This window comes from Gigantopelta aegis, chromosome 3 (genome assembly GCF_016097555.1).
Source record: "Gigantopelta aegis isolate Gae_Host chromosome 3, Gae_host_genome, whole genome shotgun sequence".
Lineage (NCBI taxonomy): Eukaryota > Metazoa > Mollusca > Gastropoda > Neomphalida > Peltospiridae > Gigantopelta > Gigantopelta aegis.
Window position 1 is genome coordinate 65,327,960 of NC_054701.1, and position 19,829 is coordinate 65,347,788.

Below are 19,829 nucleotides of genomic sequence, written 5' to 3' on the forward strand. Positions count from 1 at the left end.
TCGTCTTGGGGGCGAACAGGTCAAACTGGGGGCGAACTGATCGGGGGCGAAACGTCATGGATTCATATTCTATCGTATCGCGATACGACACTATAGTGTATTGCTGTTACACCTCTATCAACCTTTTCCCTCACATACACTCTTTATACATTGTGTTCCTTGAAGTATTCTTGTTCCGTTTTAGCCACATTTTAAAATACACTAGGTTCCATTTTGGCAAATAGTTCGACCCATACCCCTCTATTATGATTATCCTATATGAAAGGCTCTAAAGATTAACCCTACCCCTATACCTAAAACTACGCAAACCACTGAAAGGGGGGGTACGGGTCGAACTCATGCACCATTTTGTCTATAGATTTTGGTGCCGTTTTACCCAACGAAAGGTCCCGTGTCCAATTGCAATTTGGTTCCGTTTTTGCTTGGGGTCGTTTTGACACGGTCACGGCCGTGACGGGGCCGTTTTCCCTAAACCCCTTTTCCCCACAGAATGTTTTTGCTACGGTCATTTTTTTCATCGTCAGGTATGTTAACTCCTTATATAAAAGATGGTACTTTGATAAATATTGTATTAACATAAAAATATACCTGATCCATTTGGTCCAATGATGGCTGTAAACTTTTTGAAAGGACCAAGACGCTGCTTTCCTTTGTAAGACTTAAAATTGTCCACATCAATATACTTTAGGTAGCCAGGCATTTTGGAAATAAGAATGGTCTGTTTGTATTACATCTAATGCATAATAAATGCACGTGATATTCGGTTTTGTTTACAAACAAACCTAAAAATTACCCGCAAACACAAAAAATTAAAATTTTTAGCGGGGATAGATGTCGCTGCTTTTAAGCGGAAGTACCCGATCGTTTCTAGCCTTGTGTCCGTATTTAAACATAAAGCTAGACTAAGGAGCGAGTACATATTTGGTTCGATTCAAAGCCAATTTGGCAACAACCACCTTTCTTCTTCTTCTTCATCTTCTTTTATTTTTTTATTTTTTTTGGTGGGGGGGGGGGGGGAGATGGTGCTGTACTGCACTATACAAATACAAACACTGTTGTTCCTCTATCAATGTATCACCTTTATTACAATGTCTATTTTAAGTAAGGTTCAAGCATATTGTCATGTCTTTTTCAAAGACAGTTATTAACTGGGTTCTAAAAAAAATTGAATAGTAGTCAAATTAAACAGTGTTTGTCCCACTTGTAGTTTTACATTACATAATCATTTGTTACATATTATAATAATGTACAATATCACAAAAATATTTGCGAAAATAAGGTAACACATTAATTCACAATTACTTTTTTTTTCAATTTGTTTTTTAAAAATAAGACCAAAAAAAAAAAGCTTAGCCCGTGTAGTTTTTTGGTCATTTAGAGAATGTCCCAGTAGTGGATTCACGACTCTACAACATGAGCGGGCCTAATGACGTGAATACACAGTGTTGGAAAGCTCAAATGTTACTAATATTGGAGGGGGCACTAAGGGGGAAATGGCAGGCAAATGAACCAAGTCGTGAAATGACAACCCAATGGACATTTAAAAAGCACCCCTTGGATCCGCCCCTTAGCACCCGGCCCCTTTGGTAGCTTGGTTGCTGCTCTGATAAGCACTGTGCCTATCGCCTACTGCAGATGAGAGATACTAGGAGGGGGCAATTAAGGCATTTGGCCTGGTATGCATATCCAACGATATATAATGCACATTATTGCTTAATATCAACAAGTATAATCTTATAGTTAATTAATAAAACGGTTAAATGTGACGGCTATTATATATAACGGGTGTAGCCATTTTGTACATCCTAGTGGATACGCCCTCTGGCGAGCTGGTGGTTACGTAATACCTAACGTGTCACGTCAGGAATTAGTCTTCGAACTGAAGAAACAAAACATACCTGATTTTTGCGAATGCATCGCAATGTTCTGTAATAATAGCCATCCCAGTAAGCCAGTAACAATTATATATTATTTTTCAATACAAAATAAACCACCATTGTCAAAGCGTTGAAATAACTGTATTATGTTTTGTACATAAATTAACCCATGTACTGAAACAATAATCGGAATGTTTTCTTGGTTGATTGGTCTTTTCTTTCCGTGGCCTGTACCTGTGGTTCCTAATTGGCAGGTGTATATTTAGACGGTCCCCAGACACTGTGTCTAGAAACACTAAAAAGACGTGCCTCTTTTATTAAGATCACAGGGTATTGTGTTATAACCGCACGGATACCCCTCTATTGGTAATGGACATTACCAGCCGCCCTGCGTTATTACTGTAAGTAATTCTGTAAAACCCTTGATTAAGTAGACTTATCACAAAACTGACCAATTACGTCGTCCCAAAGAAAAGAAAAGTATCACTTGGGTATGGTGAGTGGTCGGTTTTGCTCGAATGTACCCTACCAATAGGCCTAATAATATGCATTTTTTCTTTGGATTTTTTAAAAAAGAAAAATACTATAACTTCATTTCGTTCTATTGATGCAAATTGAAATATATTTAGTTAAATAGTTTATTATACAATCAAGTCATTTATGTTGTTTTACAAGTCAGGTTGATGAAAGCGCAGTGTCTTGTCGTAAATTAGAGCGTTTGTTTACACTGTGTATAGAGGAGATGGACGGAGCTGACGTCACTTCGCCCCAAGCTATACCACCGGACGTCAACAAAAATTAAACAAAATGGCTTCCCCCAGTTAGCAGGAATAATCATGGTTTTTTTATTAACTCTAAAATTACGCGTTTTTCATTTGTTAAAAGTGTCAGTATGTGTTGGTGGTCCGGGTATGCATCTTTCCAACACATAAGGCTCTTGTTTGAGTTGACCCTACCTTTAATTGCTCATATGATGAAATTCCAACCGATTCGCAACACTACCTTCATGCCACTTGTGTCTTACAGTGATTTTAAACACAACATGCATTAACCAATATATTAATTATCTGTTCAATTTGGCAAAATTATTGGAACAAGCTTCATTCTGTTAAGCCAGTCATGGGAGAGTGGCAGTCCTACTAGAGACGGTGCAGGAAAGATGGAATTATCTTGTGTTGTGCTCGCATCGATCATGCATACGTAGTTGACTCATTCATTAATATTCTGAAGAAGGCTCCCCTACAGTGTGAGCATTATCAATATACTCTGATTTTAATGGAATGAAATCACGAAGATGATGAAAGATATATTATATGATAGGAGAAATGTGTTGGAAGCATTTCTATTCCATCCTGAACTGGTGTCGAAATTTCTTCGAGATACTTAATTTTATTCCAAATTTTAATTTTATTTACCTGTGATATTTGTGGGTGTTGGTTTTTTTTTTTTGTTGTTGGTGGGTTTTTTTTAGGGGTGGGTTTTTTTAGGGGTGGGTTTTTTTTGTGGTTTTTTTGTGTGTTGTTGTTGTTGTTGTTTTTTTTTTGGGGGGTTGTGTGGGTTATTAAGAATATTTTTTTGTGTGTGTATTTTGTTTTTATTTGTTGATTTTTTTGTTGTTGTTTTTGTGGGGGGTTTTTGTGGGGTTTTTTTGCGGGGGGGGGGGTCACAGCTCTTTACACAGTGTTTAAATTTAACTTTTGAATTTTTATATTTATGTTGATCATAACTTTGTTATGCATTTAACACCCAATAGCCGATGTATTTTTCACGCTGGGGTGTCGTTAAACATTAGTTCATTCATTCAATTATCATTAATTCCCAGAGTTTTGATGGGATAGGCCTAGCTCTAAAACCTTTTTTTTTCACTTTATCTAGTTACGCATTCTTTTATTATTCTTTTATTATTCTTTTTTAAAGATTTATTGTGACTGCCTTACAACATATACACCTCATAGCAAAGAGACCTATAATGTGGTGGGGTGGTGATGGTGATGGTGGTGATGATGATGATGATAATGATGACGCTGACGACGATGACGCATAACAGTATATGCGTGTCTGAGAGAAAACAGAGGGAAAAGAGAAAAGAAAAACCCAGATAGGAGCATAACTGGAATCTGTTGTCGGTCATTTTACACAACTATACATCAAACTACGATATCACTACCACTACCATATATCCATACTAAAGGAATTTAAAATAAAATAAATAAAATAAAATGAACGGTCTTTATTCTCAAACTAGGGTGCGAATAAGTTGAAAAAATATTGAAAGGAATTTTAATAATTTGTATAGGCTATTTCAATTAGTTGGAGAATATTCCAGTTTTGTTTTAGTAAACTGTTCAACATTCTCCAAACATAAATATTTAAAAAAATGTTCTATGATATTTTATACTACTTAAAACTTTGCAAAATATTGGTCTTTTCTTATTATATCTGTAGTTATATGTGTATTGTTTTATTATAACTAGCAAGTGATTAAGAAGAATACTAGGTTTTGGACTTGCTAGTAGGATATCATCTGATTCGATATGTAGCCTACAGTAGACCCTATTTTGAAGTCAAACCATATTTTAAAATTCTACCACAATTGTTTCGTATAATAGCAATTCAAAAATAAATGTTCTATCGTTTCAGCTTCCTGAATACAAAATATATAGAGATTATCTGGTTGTGTACCACATTTATATAAATACGAATTGGTAGTTACAATCATCGATGCATAATTTTATATTGAAAGTGTTATGATTTTATATTATAGTAGTTGTTTTCCTAATAAGTTCAAATCGATGTGATAGCATTTCTTCTGTTATTATAATATCAAATTTTTGTATCCATCTTTAAAAGATATTTGTTAATGGACACTTTATTAGTTCAATATATTGTTTATATATAAATGTATTATCTCTTATAATAATATTACTTTGCATAGTTTCATTACTATCAATTTCTTCTATATTTTGGTTTCTGATTCTATGTAACTATTTTTAGGCAGGTAGCTGATTATTCTAAAAAAATAAAAAAATAGTGTCTATTTAGATTGAGATTATGTTTCAATGTAGTAAAATTATTCAGTCTATCATTTGGGGTAAGTAAATCTTTAACTTTCTTGAGTCCGTAATTGTACCAATGTAAAAAAAAATTAATATCGTTAGGATTCATTCTTTCATTCAATTATCATTAATTACTAGAGTTTTGATGGGATAGCTCTAAAACTTGGTACCGTACTAAGATTCTCTTCACAAACTAATAGAGCTATATTTGGGGAAAAAAATAATTAATTTTATAAAGTTATATAAAATTTTAATATGACAAAATTGAAAATTAAATAGCGGAGCTCTATCGGTCGATAAGCCTCTTGTTATTATTAAATTGTATGATTAATTCTCAATATCGTCAAATGGCGACTTTGGGAATGATAATTTATCATAATTGCTATAAATATATTTGTCCCACTAGTTAAGAAATAAAAAGATAGTTTAAAAAATGAACATCATAGTATAAAAATAGTAATAATAATAATTGTTTATATAGATATATCTATAGATATAGATATATAGAAAGAAAGAAGAAAAAAACCCCCAAACAAAACGTTACTAAATAAGCGTATGGTTTGTAATCAGTTTTCAATCAATGTCCGTTTGTATTGGACATTTATAGAAATTTACTGCAACAAATTCTCATCTGTATTTCCATTGGTTATTTATTACCAAAAAATATTTTACAAATAGTTTACATAGTTATTATAAATGGTATTATTTATTTTTGTATATGTTAAAACAATAGGACAACTCTTTGTAGTTTAATACATAAAATTAAGAACATATTACAAGTTACAGGAAGAACCCATTAGCCAATCACCGTTCGCTTTCTTAACCTTAACAACTGCATAAACTTAGCAACGGTGTGGAAGGTTGTTTTGGTGTCTGAGACGGGTCTCCCGTTTATTTTTTAATAATAATTTTAAAGAAATAACTCAACAAAATGTATAAACTAGATTTGCCTGTCGATTACAAAGAGGCGTCTGCCATTGAAAGACGTCGAAAAATGGAAGAAGACAGAAAGGGTAGAATATTTAATGCGAAAATCAGAACGATTGGTGTAAGTAAAAAAAATCCCTACCACTTGTCCACAGAACAGTGTTGGCATATTTTTGTTATTTAAAACAGTAGTGAAATATCGGCCTGACCCTTTCCCTTATTTTAAACTTTAGGGTCGGGGTTAGATATAAAAATAAATAATTGCCGAGCTCATTTACGTATGTTATCGTCAGTGCCCCTAATTTCGTTATGCTTGAAACTGTCATGACTCGTGCACATTTTAAGGAATATATATACATGTGTGTGTGTATATATATATATATATATATATATATATATATATATATATATATATATATATATATATATATATATATATATATATATATATATATATATATATATATATATACACACACAGTGGACTCTGTCTAAACCGGATTCTGTGTAATCCGGATCTCTGCATAAACTGGTCCATTTCTAAAGCCCTGTCCGGCTACCGTTTATCTCTCAGGTATAAATCTCTGCCTAATCCATACTCTGTCTACTCTGGACTCCGGATCAAAAATCAAGAACGAAAGAACAGTTCATGCATTAATTACCTCCCGGATTGGGATTTGACTGAACGACGGGATGCTTAATTAGTTGAACAATGACGCCAATTGCCGAGTAATCATGACGCTGTCGCACGATCAAATACAAAATGTAATCGCACTCGTGTGAAGTTTACTCTTATTGCAGTAGGCCATTAAATCTGGATTTTGTATTCAGATAATTTCGTACATATGAATAAATAATGTTTTAGGAAATAAAATTAAATTTAACCTAGTACAAATATTAGAATGACCAGAAACACGTTTAATATGCAGCCACTAATATTTTATGCAGAAAAAATATATATTTGATATGTAATTACAATTGTTAAAAAGTCTGTTTTAGTGGATAACATCTTAAAAATTGCAGCAAACTCAGGAATGTCCCTTTAAGTATATTTTTTATGTCTGTGAAATAATCGATTGCAAGTCTGACTGTTTGACTGTTTTCCAACCATCCATGGATTCAAATGTCATTGTTGATCGTGAGTTGTCGATCAATCAAGAACCATAACTCTGGATGAACTCTGTCCTCTGTGTAAACCGGACTCTTTCGACGGTACGAAGTGAGTCCAGTTTAGACAGTCCACTGTATATATATATATATATTATATATTTAAAGACTTGGTAAAATTAATTATTTTAGGGGGATATTAAGTATTCTATTTAGATACTTGTTTCAACTTTATTGATGATGGAAATTATTGTTCTTGCAATGTTTAGAGACCTGCTGTGGCACAGACAATGTGAGTAAAACAAGAGCTCCATATGATATAGAGTTGTTTTAAATTTTGTTCTTTTCAGGTTGACACTCAAGCTTTGACACAACAGGCACGTGACAAAGCCCAACAAGAAGAATATGAACAGAAACGACACGAGGCCTTTGGTGAGTTTCATAACACAACTTAAGGACCACATTCTCATATGCTTACTGAATATTTGCATAGAGGTAGCAAAATACGATATTGTTAAATATACAATGCAGTTTTATATATGTATATATATATATATATATATATATATATATATATATTATTTCCCCCCCCCCCCCCCCCCCCCCCCCCAAACCCTTTATAGTAGTGTATGGCATTGCTACAGAAAGGAGTGGGATCAACGCATTGTGTAGAGCGCTCATCCGAGGTGCTTGCGTCATAAGACCAAACAACCTCATTGGACCCATTCTCTGATTCAGATTTGTCCCCATCCCAACCAGAACACAATGACTGGCATATCTATTGCTGTGCTGTCCTCTCTCTGGGAAAGTGCACATATAAGATCACTTACTGCTAATTGAAACCTCCTCCTTTACTGAGGAGCAGACCAAGGCCAGCACCTGTGCCCAGAACAGGCGTGCACTACAACAGCTTGTTCTGAATGTGCACATAAAACCCTATGACATGATATGACATAATGCAAATATGTAGCAGGTTTCCATTAAGACTACAAATAAAAAAAAACACCAAATATTTGACATCCAACAACCAATGATTAATCAATGTGCTCTAGTGGTGTCATTAAACAAAATAAACTTTATATACTATCCATTATGCTTCAGAAAAGTAATTCTGTATTCATCTTTATAGATACTCAGGCTGTCAAAGATAGTCTCTTTTATTGTGGTTGCACCATCTAGAGACTCAGGTTATGATGAATTTTCCCATCATTGCACAGTCATTTAGAGACTCAGGCTGTGAAGAATATTTATCCATTATAGTTGAACTATTTTAGACATTTAGATCAGGTTTTCTAAACCATTTCTGTCAAACATCAGTGAAGTAGAGTTTACTAGGCACACCTAAAGATTTAGTAATATAAATAGTTTTCAATTTTATAATTAAAAGTAGAAATACATTTTTAAATTCAATACATTGAACTTCACAGGACCAAGTAAAAGGTTTGGTTTTAAGGGGTATCTGGTTTCGAGAGATTATGTTCTGTACTGATACTTAAAAAGTGACCATGAAAACCACCCAGAGGGAGTACAGAGGGTCCAGTTTTGAGGGGTTTTCCTGTATTAGTGATGGATATCCCATCCGTTATAGTTAAATCATTTAGACAATTTACTTGTGTTATAAAGTTTTTTTGTTTTGTTTTTTAAGGGGTTTTTTCTTCTTTTTAGATAAAAAATAAATCAACAATATTTCAGTTATTAGTCCTATACCAGAGGGGAACTATGTTTTTTGTCTGTTCATCTGTCTCTCATAGTTTTCTGGACTTTTTTGTTTCACAATACCTAAAGATATTCAGCTGAAATTTTGTATATAAATTTATTCTGTACAGATGTGCCATATCACCATGGCAATTAACCACAGTAATCAGCAATGCTGTGGAGATGTGATGTTTTCAATTTTCCACAGCATTTGTTTTGCTGTGGACCTTTCAATTTTTTTATGTTGCTTTTCTGAATCAATTATTTATTTTTTGTAATACTGTCAAATTGAATTCCTATCTTACACGTTAACTGCATAACTGCCATGGAGAGTTGCTGTGGAGGCTATTTTTACCATAGCCATTTTCTTAATTGCCATGGGTAATTATAAATAGATTTATTTCATTCAATAGTGGTAAACAAGTGATGGGCTTGAGCGATTAATCATATTATCTATTAATTTATTGATATGTTTGGGGTAAAAAAAACCAACCAGTTATCAATCTAATACTTTAAAATAAACCCATTTATTTAACAAAATAGATATTAATTTATATTGTATTTTAAAATATGTTTCAGCTGCCGATGCTTTGAGAAATGATCGAATATCTCTGTTGCTGGAGAAGCGTCAACAGCAGGACATGTACGAACTGAACAAGGCAGAGAATGAATTCCGAGCACTCCACCAGCAGGCCTGCAGCCGACGTGAGTGGGATCTGTACGATCCCGACTACCTCAAGAAGGACAAACCCGCTCGCGTCCACGACGACGATCCCAGGTGCGGCATCTCAAGCATTCAGAAGTTTGACGGTGAAGACCTGAACAGCAAGGCGAGGAAAAAGTTCCAGGCCGAGCAGTCCAGGGAGTGGCATGCTCAGCAGAAGCGTGAGCGCGATCTCGCGGAGCAGTACCAGAAAGAGGCCGACAGGCTGTATGAACTGAAGATGCGTGAGCTGGACGCACGGGCCATGGAGCTGGAGGATGCAGAAAGACAGTGCAGGAGAGCAATAGATATGGCCACGAAAGATTACAATGCTGCACAGGTTGGTTGTTAGATGTGTTATCAGGGTACATTTTGTTCAGTATTGTGTTGCGATTCGCTAAGCACGGGGAACTGGCCTTGGTGGTCTAATGGTTATGCCATCGGACTTCTGGCTGGTAAGTACTGGGTTCGTATCCAGCCTTAGACAATGGGGGATTTTTCATGCCAGTACCGGCTCCCAATCCAAACTGAGTGCACCTGTCAAGTAGTCCCATACCGAAATGGAAATACTGCAGCTTCACCATTAATCTCATCATCATCCATGTTTGTAATATCCAAAAATGTAAAAAAAAATCTTTATCTCTGTGTTAAATGTTTGTGGCGTTTAAAAAAAAGCAAGGAAAAAAAAGCACAGGAAACATTTTGTTCAGTATCGCGTCGTGATTCGCTACTCAAGTTTCAGAGATCGCTACATCATTGTAAAACATTAAACAGTAGTTGCTAATCAATTTTCAGTTGACTAGAAATATCGCTAATCAAGATTTTGAAAACAAAATGTTCTCTGAAGCATGTTTTAGAGATTGCTACACAAGTTAAAAACATTAAACAGTAGTTGCTAATCTATTTTCAACTGACTAGAAATATCGCTATTTCGATTTTGAAAACAAAATGTTTGCTGGTTATTTGATTAACAGACATGATGGATTTTGGAAAGTGCTGAGGCAAATTATGGGTTTTTTTTTAAAGTGTCTCCTTGACTTGTTTATTTTCAGTCATAAAATAAATATAATGCCTTTTGATTGGCTTACTGTTAAAATGGTGCTTCGAGTTAAATTAAACTAAACCAATTGTTTCTTTTAATCCTCTAGAAATGGCATGTGTGAGATGTATATTGATTAAATGGCATTATCGGGTATTACTCAGTTCAAAATTAGATTGTAAACTGATAGTGTTTTGTTGGCATCAGATAGACAGTAACACAGGCAAATCTAGAGATATCATTAAAAAGAAGGGCGAGCCAAATTATCTGTTCAAGGGTCAACTATTAGACTCATTTGTAGCCAGGTATGTCTTTTGAGAAATTAATTTACTAGACATTCAATTGGTTCTGTAGGAAAATCGCTTCAGTTTACAATGGGCATAACCATATGGAGTTTTTAGATTTGCTGACACCTTCAGTCAAAAATGTCAAAACGGTAATAGTAACCACAAATACAAAAACTCCATACAGTTATCTCCTAGCTGATCTCAATGTTACAGGATGTTGATATTTTATGTTATGTACAGTTCAAGAAGTTTCTTCTTTCAGGACCGTGAGAGGAAAGAGAAGGAAGCCCTGGCAAAACAACAGGAGCTGGATGACAACAGCACAGAAATTGCCAATCATATATTTGGTGACGTTCTAACAGAAAACCCCGCTGTGGCGCAGAGTGCATTTGGTGCTCACCGGGTCATACCGGACCGCTGGAAAGGCATGAGTCCCCATCAGCTGGAGGAAATTCGCAAACAGCAAGAGATTCAGAGGAAAGAGAAACAGGCAAGTGCATTGGCAGACCTATAATGCTATTTGACAAAATCACATGCATGTGTAGAGATGCAGAAAATGATGATGTTGTTGAGGATGATTGATGCAGGACACGGTCTAAGTTTAGTTAGCAGAATATGACGATGATGCCATTGATAATGATGATATTGATGATGCAGGTTATGGTCCAAGTTTAATTAGCAGAATGTGACAATGATGCCATTGATGGTGATGATGATAATCATGATGCAGGTTATGGTCCAAGTTAAATTGGCTGATCCATGAAAACTGTTGCGATGCACATCAGAAATAAGCACATTTTGTCATTCATTAGCTTGTGTGCTAAGATGATGACAAAGTTGGTTTTTGTCTTGATATCCAATTGAAGTCCAATAAAGAACTTCCTGGCTGTGCAGTTGAGCTGCCTATGCACTTTCACAAAGATTAGATAACATAGCTTTTTAATACACTATTTGTGATGTATGGGTAATCTATGTGGCAGTGGCTCTTGGTGTTCCTAGGGTTGTGATGTAGCTCAGTTGTAAAGAGCTCATTTGAGGTGAAGTGAGTTATTGGATCAATGCATCTGATGTATAAGGGTATTTTGCCCCAAATGCAAAAAGTGTCCCATGACTGGTACATCAACGGCTGTGGTGTCTACTGTTTGGTTTCTGGGAAAATGCATATAAAAGAGTAACCTACATGTATGTGCAGTTGCCAGGTTCCTCTCTCACTCCAGACCAAGTGGCAAAATAATCATAAATTATGTTAAGACTAAATAGCCATAGTTGTTGTAAATGAGCTATGGCGTTATACAAATATTTCATTCCGTTTAGTTCAGTACTATCCCTATCCCAAGTAAAAATGTTCTGTAAAGTCCATTGTTGCTAAATGTTGTTATCAATGGAAGCAAAGTTACAGTGTGACATAACTCTGGTGGCACTTCACTAAATCTTACCTCTTCCATATAGTGGGACATCAAGAAATGGTCGTATAGTATAATTCTCTGTTTATCTCAACCCACCATTATGTCCCTTCAACATCAAAATACAAAATAGTCACTTCAACAATTTCAGTCTATTGTATAAATTCCTGCTAATATTTGTCAGAGGTATCATCCAAATGATATGGCTTTATCACTCGGACTTTTTTAACATTTTGCATTTGTAAAGTCATGAATTGGCATTAATTTCTAAATAAAAATATTTTTTTTTGTGGGGGGGGGGGGATTAATAGTGGTTTCTAAGTAAGTAATAATATTTTTTCTTTCTTGTCCTTATCTCTCCACAGAGTTTTTTTGTTGTTTGTTTTCTTAAAAATAGTTGTCTTTAAATAAGTAATAATAATTTTTGTCTTGTCTTTGTCTCTGCACAGAGGTTACAACAAGAGGAGGAGATCAGAAACCGAGAGTGGGAGAGACAGGCGATCAACAACGCACGCGCCGCTCTGCTTCTCGAGCGAGAGAGCGCGCGGAAGAAGAGAGAGCTACAGCAGCAGTTGGCGGACGAGAACCGGCGACTGGGCCAGGAACAGACCGACCACAAGAACTACTTGTACAAGGAAGTGTACACCAACCCTCCGACCGCCGCATACTTCATGCAGTTCAACACCACCACGCGATAGAACGACGACGGGTATTACAGTTCATCATTGATGGAACTATTAACAGACATTACACTTCACCACGAGAGAGAGAGCGAGAGAGCTGTAATAAGACAGTCGATAATTATAACAACATTCCACTTTAGCCAACACTTGTGATAAAAATGTTCACTTCCTGTAATATAAACTGTGTGGATAATAATTTATAATATATACATTTTTTATCAAGAAATTTGTATAGATTTATTTTTATGTATATATGTGAGTCGGGATTATTTTAAATGTGTATTGAGCAGATGTTGAGTAGATAATTTTAAGTAGTAATCTGTCAAATGTCCCAATAAAATCACCACATTTCTTAATGTGTTTGGTTGGTTGGTTTTAAGTCAGCAGATATTAGTTGACATAATTTGTCTTACACAGCAAAGTGTGTTTATTAAAAAAAAAAAAAAGCAATGACTTATGCCTCCATTACTAAATAGGATATTAAAAATAAATGGTAAATTGGGCATAAGTACGAATTTGAAACATATACTGGAATAGATAAACCATGCCACATAGTTGTTATACAATCAGATTTTATTGAAAATCTTTTTCAACCCATTGTTTGGTTCTTTGTCCATTTGTCTTACACAGCAAAGTGTTGTTTATTAAAAAAAAAAAGCATTTTCCCCTTTGCCAAAAATGAATTATGTCATTTTAAGATGTGATGTTTACACCAGCTACTTTTTTTCAGAAACATTTTCTTCATTGCACAATCATATTGTTTTGGTAAATGCTAAATATATTTGTTTACATTTAATAAAGAGCCTTTTAGGAACAGTTACGTAAGATTTGTGGGTGGGTATGGAATGCAGTATACAGGTATTTACAATCAAAATGTTATATAGTGTTACACAAGTGTTATAATGTGGGCAATTTGTAATTATTGAACCACCCCTTGTCTACGAAAGGTGAAATAGGATGAACTTAAATTTCAGACTAGTTAATGGCATTTTGTTTATACTTTTGGCCGACTTTGATTCACTCATTAACTTTGATGTAATAATATTAAATAGGTGGCATCTGTTCCTGGGTTTGTGTTAGCACTGAACCAAATAACATTTGGTCAGGTCCAACTTCGAGGAGTACTTAACTTTTGATAGAGCACTTGGTACCACCAGTCCTGCCATTTGTAATAAATGTGACAGTTTCTTGTCAAAATATTTTATTTTATTTCATCTAGTTCCACTTTGTCAAGTAGCCTTGTGATTGAAACATGTATGGGGTAACATGTAAAACTAAGTACTACAATTTTATTCAAAACTAGGGGTATTGTAAAAACACCCAGTTATATCGAAAAAATTAGACATGAAAGGTTCCACTTTCCTCAGTTAATACTTTTGGGAAGGAGGTTGAAGTATTCATATTTATGGTTCATAGTTTGGTTGATATATTACATACATGCATATTGTTTTTAACCATATATACATTAACGTTGTCACATATGGGATTTTATTTGGTGTAGTACGACCTTACATGTTCGTATGTGTAACTCTGCTGTTTCCACTGACAATTATTGCTTTGTTTTAAAATTTGCTTGTTGAGTTAATTTTTAACATATTTCCATTTTATATCACCTTGGCACATGGTTTTAGCCTAGGGCACCATGTTATATCAATCATTTATTTTATCAAATGTCAAAAAGAATATGTTGATATGTATATAAATTACAAATACAGAGAATTTGAAACTATTTGTGTTTAGTATTGGTTTATTATGTATGTTCAGTAACATGTTGATAAAGTCAGTATCTTCTTTTTGGTCCCCTACCGGTCCAACCGGAGAGGACTATAGGTTTTGTCTCCATCCATCTACTCAGTCAGTCTGGGATCGATCCCCGTCGGTGGGCCCATTGGGCTATTTGTTGTTCCAGCTAGTGCACCACGACTGGTATATCAATGGCCGTGGTATGTGCTATTCTGTCTGTGGAATGGTGCATATAAAAGATCCCTTGCTGCCAATCGAAAAGAATAATCCATGAAGTGACAACAGCAGGTTTCCTCTTTCAATATCTGTGTGGTCCTTAACCCTATGTCCGACGTTATATAACCGTAATTATAATGTGTTGAGTGCGTCGTTAAATAAAACATTTCCTTCCATCCATCTGTCCCACATATAACATTTTCAGGACTTTAGTTTTGCACAGTGCCTCAATATATTGAACTTCTATTTGTGTATACTACAAGGTTTACCATGTTGAATTGCAGATCAAGTTCGACTTTCATGGGGATTTCATTTTTCAAACAGTTATGGACCGATCAAGTTTGCCGTTCGGATGAATTTATTCATGGTCCATAATAACTCTGTCAAAATTGACTTTATCCATGTTTGACAGTGTTTGGGTCCGATATGAGCCATTTATTGCTTTTGCAATACTCTCGGAGTACTCTTAAAATTTTAAATGTCATAAACATAAACATGAGGCAACATCGTTTATTGTTCCCATACGGTTCATCTGTCCATTCTGTCTGTATGTCTGTCCTGCATATGGTTTCCAAGACGTGGTTATAAAATTTCGACACTTGGGTCTAAATTACGTCTATAAAAATAGCATGTGGTTACAGTTTGAAGACGTTTCTGCAGTCTTTGCTCTTGAATTTAAAGTTTTATGAAAATTGTTTTAATAGAAATGTTTTGAGGTGGAGTCACTTGAAATAAAAATTAGCCGATAATAAAACAGAATGTTCCAGTTCCAAAATAGTTAGCCAGTCTTGAGATGCCTGTGTAATAGAACAAGTGAAAAGTATATCCTGGTCTGGCAGACGTTTTATCTACCCTACCTTGCTTGCATCTGAGATAACAGTTACCTAGAACAGAGAACCTTGGCTACTGTTGATCAACAGATTTTATTACAGTAATTCATTTATAGATGTTCTCGTTTCTTTCATGGTTTTGACCAATCTGTTTTTTTTTCAGTCAGTTCAAATCATCATAGTATAGTCATTGAGATGCACATCTCAGTTCTTATATCACTTCACCTAACGAACATCTTACTTGCATTATATTTTTATTTTTTATTTTTAAATCATTATTAGATGGGTGATTAACAAAAATTTCATTTTAATGACATGCACATAAATTGCAGTTGAGATAAGTTGGAGAAAGATGGAGACCAACATTACATCGCATGGTCAACGAATTCCCCATACCATTCTCAGGATCCCGTTCCATATAGCGATCTTAGCGCTAAAATCACCTTAAGTGCATTACTGCCTTATGCACAAAAGTTGATCTTAGCGCCAAGATCGCTTCGTGGAACAGGGCCCTGGGTCAGTTTAGCACAAGATATTTCCATTATGTTGGGATTTGAGTAGCTTTAGATTTTAGGGGTAACTTTGGCGGATGAATTATGATCCATAATATTCAATTTTATGTAATAAAATACACGATCATTAGTATTTGTACTAGGATAACAAAACATGCAATCTAAAATCAAATACACAAATTTTCATTTCTTTATTAACAAAGTCTTACAGTATCAAGGGCAATACTTTGTATATTTTAAATGAAGTCAAAAGTAAGCTATCTATTTTTTTATTCAGATTTTATTCAATATACTGTTACACATTAATGTTTAAAATAAATTAGTTGACTGATTGCATTTCATCGCACCAAGATCCCGATCGAGACTCGTCATACCAGTGTTCCACGACATTCGATACCATGACAGTCGGGGACAGCAAACGTGTCTGGAATTATCTGGGTTTCTGTGGTAAACTCAAATTCACTGTCGTCTGGACCTTTAAATGTCATCTAGATTGGGAAAAAAACTAATATTTATTAGCAGAGCAAAGTATTAAAATATGAGCTTAATAACAATAGTAAACAGTAATTAAATTTTATATTGACATATTAGTAAGGGTTGTCTCAGAAATGTGATAGTGGAGAGACACATTTTATAAGCCTCATAGTCGTTATAAGATGTCAGTAATTTGGGGGGGGGGGGGGGGGGGGGGTATTAATTTATTAAATCGCCTTTTAGTTGGAGGGGCCAATGTATAATCAGGGTGGGGGCTGCTTCTAATGCTTAAGTGCCTGCCAAAAGTTCTTGAATTATATATTAGTAATAAGGCAAATTTACCAAATTAACGTTTTAAATATGTTTTGGTGGATAATAACATTAATGATGGCAATTAATTTGTTGGTGGGTAATAAAATTGTGATTAAAATTATGTAATATTTAAAGGAATACTATACATGCAATGCCATTATAGTAATGAACTGAAAAATGTATACCCTCAACTGTACTGAAGATCTTTCCATGATAAGAAAATGAATGTTTAACGACACCCCAGCACGAAAAATCCATCGGCTATTGGGTGTCAAACTATGGTAAAATGATATGGAAAATACTAGGATGCACGAGTATTTTTAATTATCGGTTATAAACGATGCAATTATTTAAAAGAAATTGATATGAGTATAAAGAAGTATGCAATAAAGAATATACTGTGTCATTAATGATTACGACTTTCTTACCTCTATGAAGAAAGCTTTCCAGCCAACTACTGGATTACCCTGATATACGGTGTATTCTGTGTCACTCTGGAAAATAGAAAAGATAAATAGTTTTATCACTTTTGAAAAATCTATTAAAAAAAATGCTATGACGTATTTGCTTACAGAAAAAGAAGAGAAAAGACGATAATATACGAGGACTTTAACAATACTAAAAAAAACATTTTCTAGGAATCATCATTTCTAGTGACGTTAGTACAAACACGTCATTTGTGGACCTTTCTAATGAGATGTTAGTACAAACACGTCATTTGTGGTCTTTTCTAGTGAGATGCTAGTACAAACACGTCGTTTGTGGTCCTTTCTAGTGATAGTGCAAACACGTCATTTTTTGTCGTTTCTAGTTAGATGTTAGTACAAACACGTCATTTGTGATCGTTTTTAGTGATGTTAGTAAAAAACGCGTCATTTGTGGTCCTTTCTAGTGATATGCTAATATGTACAAACACGTCATTTGTGGTCCTTTCTAGTGAGATGCTAGTATAAAGACGTCATTTCAAAATAAGACACACTGTACTATGCATGGTAAAAAAGGATGATATATTCTAAATGTCTCGCTATTAAACGTTCGTAATATCTGGGTTTCAAAAGAAAATACAAATATACCTTCTTCTTCACGGCATCAGCTTTCCATATGACTGGCTGTGGGCGAAATCCATCTGGGTTGTTTGGATCTGCAACCGCCAAACGGAAGTCCCGTCTGAAATGAGAATATTAATTTGCATTGGCTTGTTGGAGACATCTGGTATGATAATTGGTAAATACTAGTATACGAGAGATCATAAAAACAAAAAGTCGCAATTTAAACTTTTTGGGCGGGTCGGAAACATATATCATTTTTCAACCTTATATAAAATTTGTTGTAATTGATAAGAAATTTGGGCTAGTGCCTTTTAAAAAAAAAATTGTAATACCCTGACATGCCCATTGTTAAGGACATTGTTAACTGTAGGTATCTTTTGCATACTGTCCAAAGTTTATTTTAAATTTTGTTTTGTTTGACGACACCACTAGATCACATTGATTTATTATCATCGGCTACTGGATGTCAAATATTTGGTAATTTTGACATATAGCATTAGAGAGGAAACCCGCTACATTTTTCCATTAGTAGTAAGGGATCTTTTAAATGCACCATCTCTCAGACAGTACAACACATACCACGGCCTTTGATATACCAGCCGTGGTGCGCTGGTGCATACGGACCAATTAAGAGTCATCATGCTACCTGCCTCCTTGACGTTTGAGGTGGGTTTGGAGAATCTGAGAGGTCCACTATTTATGGATATATGGCTTATTTGAATCTTAAGTTTAAAATCTAAACCAGTTCAGAACAAAATGTATGATGACTGTTCTACCGAAATATATTTACAAATACTGCACCTGCTGCCTCCCATTGTTGTGGCATAGTGATAACGAATTAGATCGGGTTTTCTGTCTGTGTACACGGTGATACGTCCACCATCTTTGTACTACAAAATACAAAAAATATTCTGAAGTAATTTCACAGAACACAGAAATGTATTTCTGAAAAGATATGCTGGTAGTGTGTAGGTCTAATCTTTAAAGTAAAGCCTCACTTGCCTACATAACATCTTTTCTTAATACAAAATAAAAGTACAAATTCCGTTATAATATAATAAAACGGTATTGAATTTGATATTTTATATAGAGAATAATACATGAGTGGCCGTTGGATACCATTTATCTCACAACCTGTTGTTTTAAAATTGTATCTAACAAGCGAAAGCGAGTTTGATACTTTTTTAAACAACGGGTTGTGAGATAAATGGTATTTAACGGACATGAATGTATTATTCTTTTTCTTACATATCCTCAAAAACCAAGTTTTAAGCAAATTTTAACATCTTTTTCGACTGAAAGTTATTTACAGCCGTTGCACTTGTAGCTGACTTACGCGTCACAGTAACATGATTGTCAGGTTAACTATACGTCACAGTCTAATCGATTTCTTCGCGCTGTTTTTTTTATTGGACGTATGGCATTGGTGACCTAGTCATCACCTAGGAGCAGACAGTCGTATGTCTTGAAATTGTTAACACGTACATGTTAACAAGTATGTGTAATCATAAATAACACGTGGTGTTGTCACCAACGGGTGTGTTAAACATACATGTATGTATGTATGTATGTATGTATTTTTTATATTTATATATTTATATACACACACATTATATATACATACAAATTACACACACACACACACACACACACACACACACACACACACACACGATTTAGCCATGTCATGAAAACTCCGAAAATCATATTGACATCACAATAAATAATGTATATAAGTCACTTACCACTTCTCTATTCCATGTAATATTTGGTCGATTTATGTTCTGAAAAAGACATAAGTTAAAACAGTGTAGAAATAGTTTTTCGAGTGTGAAATATTATCTAATAAAGCATTCATATGTCCGCAATATCAGTTCAAATCATCATAGTATAGTCATTGAGATGCACATCTCAGT

General features: G+C 34.7%; 3 protein-coding genes across 3 annotated transcripts in view; 1 reads left to right on the forward strand and 2 right to left on the reverse strand.

Moving 5' to 3' along the window:
• Nucleotides 1-826, reverse strand: part of LOC121368436 (structural maintenance of chromosomes protein 1A-like) — a 40,060-nt gene extending 39,234 nt beyond the window's left edge. The window contains exon 1 of the mRNA XM_041493166.1: nucleotides 589-826. Within this exon, the coding sequence (XP_041349100.1) occupies nucleotides 589-700 (112 nt within the window). The 5' untranslated portion in view covers nucleotides 701-826. The remainder of the gene's footprint in view (nucleotides 1-588) is intronic.
• A 4,954-nt stretch (nucleotides 827-5,780) lies between these two features.
• Nucleotides 5,781-13,126, forward strand: LOC121368437 (RIB43A-like with coiled-coils protein 2). Its single transcript, XM_041493167.1, has 5 exons — nucleotides 5,781-5,981; nucleotides 7,318-7,399; nucleotides 9,242-9,705; nucleotides 10,954-11,181; nucleotides 12,544-13,126. The coding sequence occupies exons 1-5, from the start codon at nucleotides 5,865-5,867 to the stop codon at nucleotides 12,790-12,792; spliced, it is 1,140 nt and encodes a 379-aa protein (XP_041349101.1). The 5' UTR covers nucleotides 5,781-5,864; the 3' UTR covers nucleotides 12,793-13,126.
• Nucleotides 13,127-16,254: 3,128 nt separating this feature from the next.
• Nucleotides 16,255-19,777, reverse strand: LOC121391788 (autocrine proliferation repressor protein A-like). The gene is made up of 5 exons (XM_041523292.1): nucleotides 19,659-19,777; nucleotides 18,715-18,803; nucleotides 17,938-18,031; nucleotides 17,293-17,358; nucleotides 16,255-16,566 (listed from the first exon to the last, which is right to left on the reverse strand). The coding sequence occupies exons 2-5, from the start codon at nucleotides 18,726-18,728 to the stop codon at nucleotides 16,447-16,449; spliced, it is 294 nt and encodes a 97-aa protein (XP_041379226.1). The 5' UTR covers nucleotides 18,729-18,803; nucleotides 19,659-19,777; the 3' UTR covers nucleotides 16,255-16,446.
• Nucleotides 19,778-19,829: the final 52 nt, after the last annotated feature.

What these genes read in the sequence shown, in the direction of transcription:
- LOC121368437 (XM_041493167.1), top strand. Translation starts at nt 5,865, where the DNA reads ATGTATAAACTAGATTTGCCTGTCGATTACAAAGAGGCGTCTGCCATT. An exon ending in GAAACGACACGAGGCCTTTG is followed by an intron (nt 7,400 to 9,241) that starts GTGAGTTTCATA and finishes AATATGTTTCAG; the next exon opens with CTGCCGATGCTTTGAGAAAT. An exon ending in AAGATTACAATGCTGCACAG is followed by an intron (nt 9,706 to 10,953) that starts GTTGGTTGTTAG and finishes TTCTTCTTTCAG; the next exon opens with GACCGTGAGAGGAAAGAGAA.
- LOC121391788 (XM_041523292.1), bottom strand. An exon ending in CTGATGCCGTGAAGAAGAAG is followed by an intron (nt 17,359 to 17,937) that starts GTATATTTGTAT and finishes TCTATTTTCCAG; the next exon opens with AGTGACACAGAATACACCGT. An exon ending in GGAAAGCTTTCTTCATAGAG is followed by an intron (nt 16,567 to 17,292) that starts GTAAGAAAGTCG and finishes TTCCCAATCTAG; the next exon opens with ATGACATTTAAAGGTCCAGA.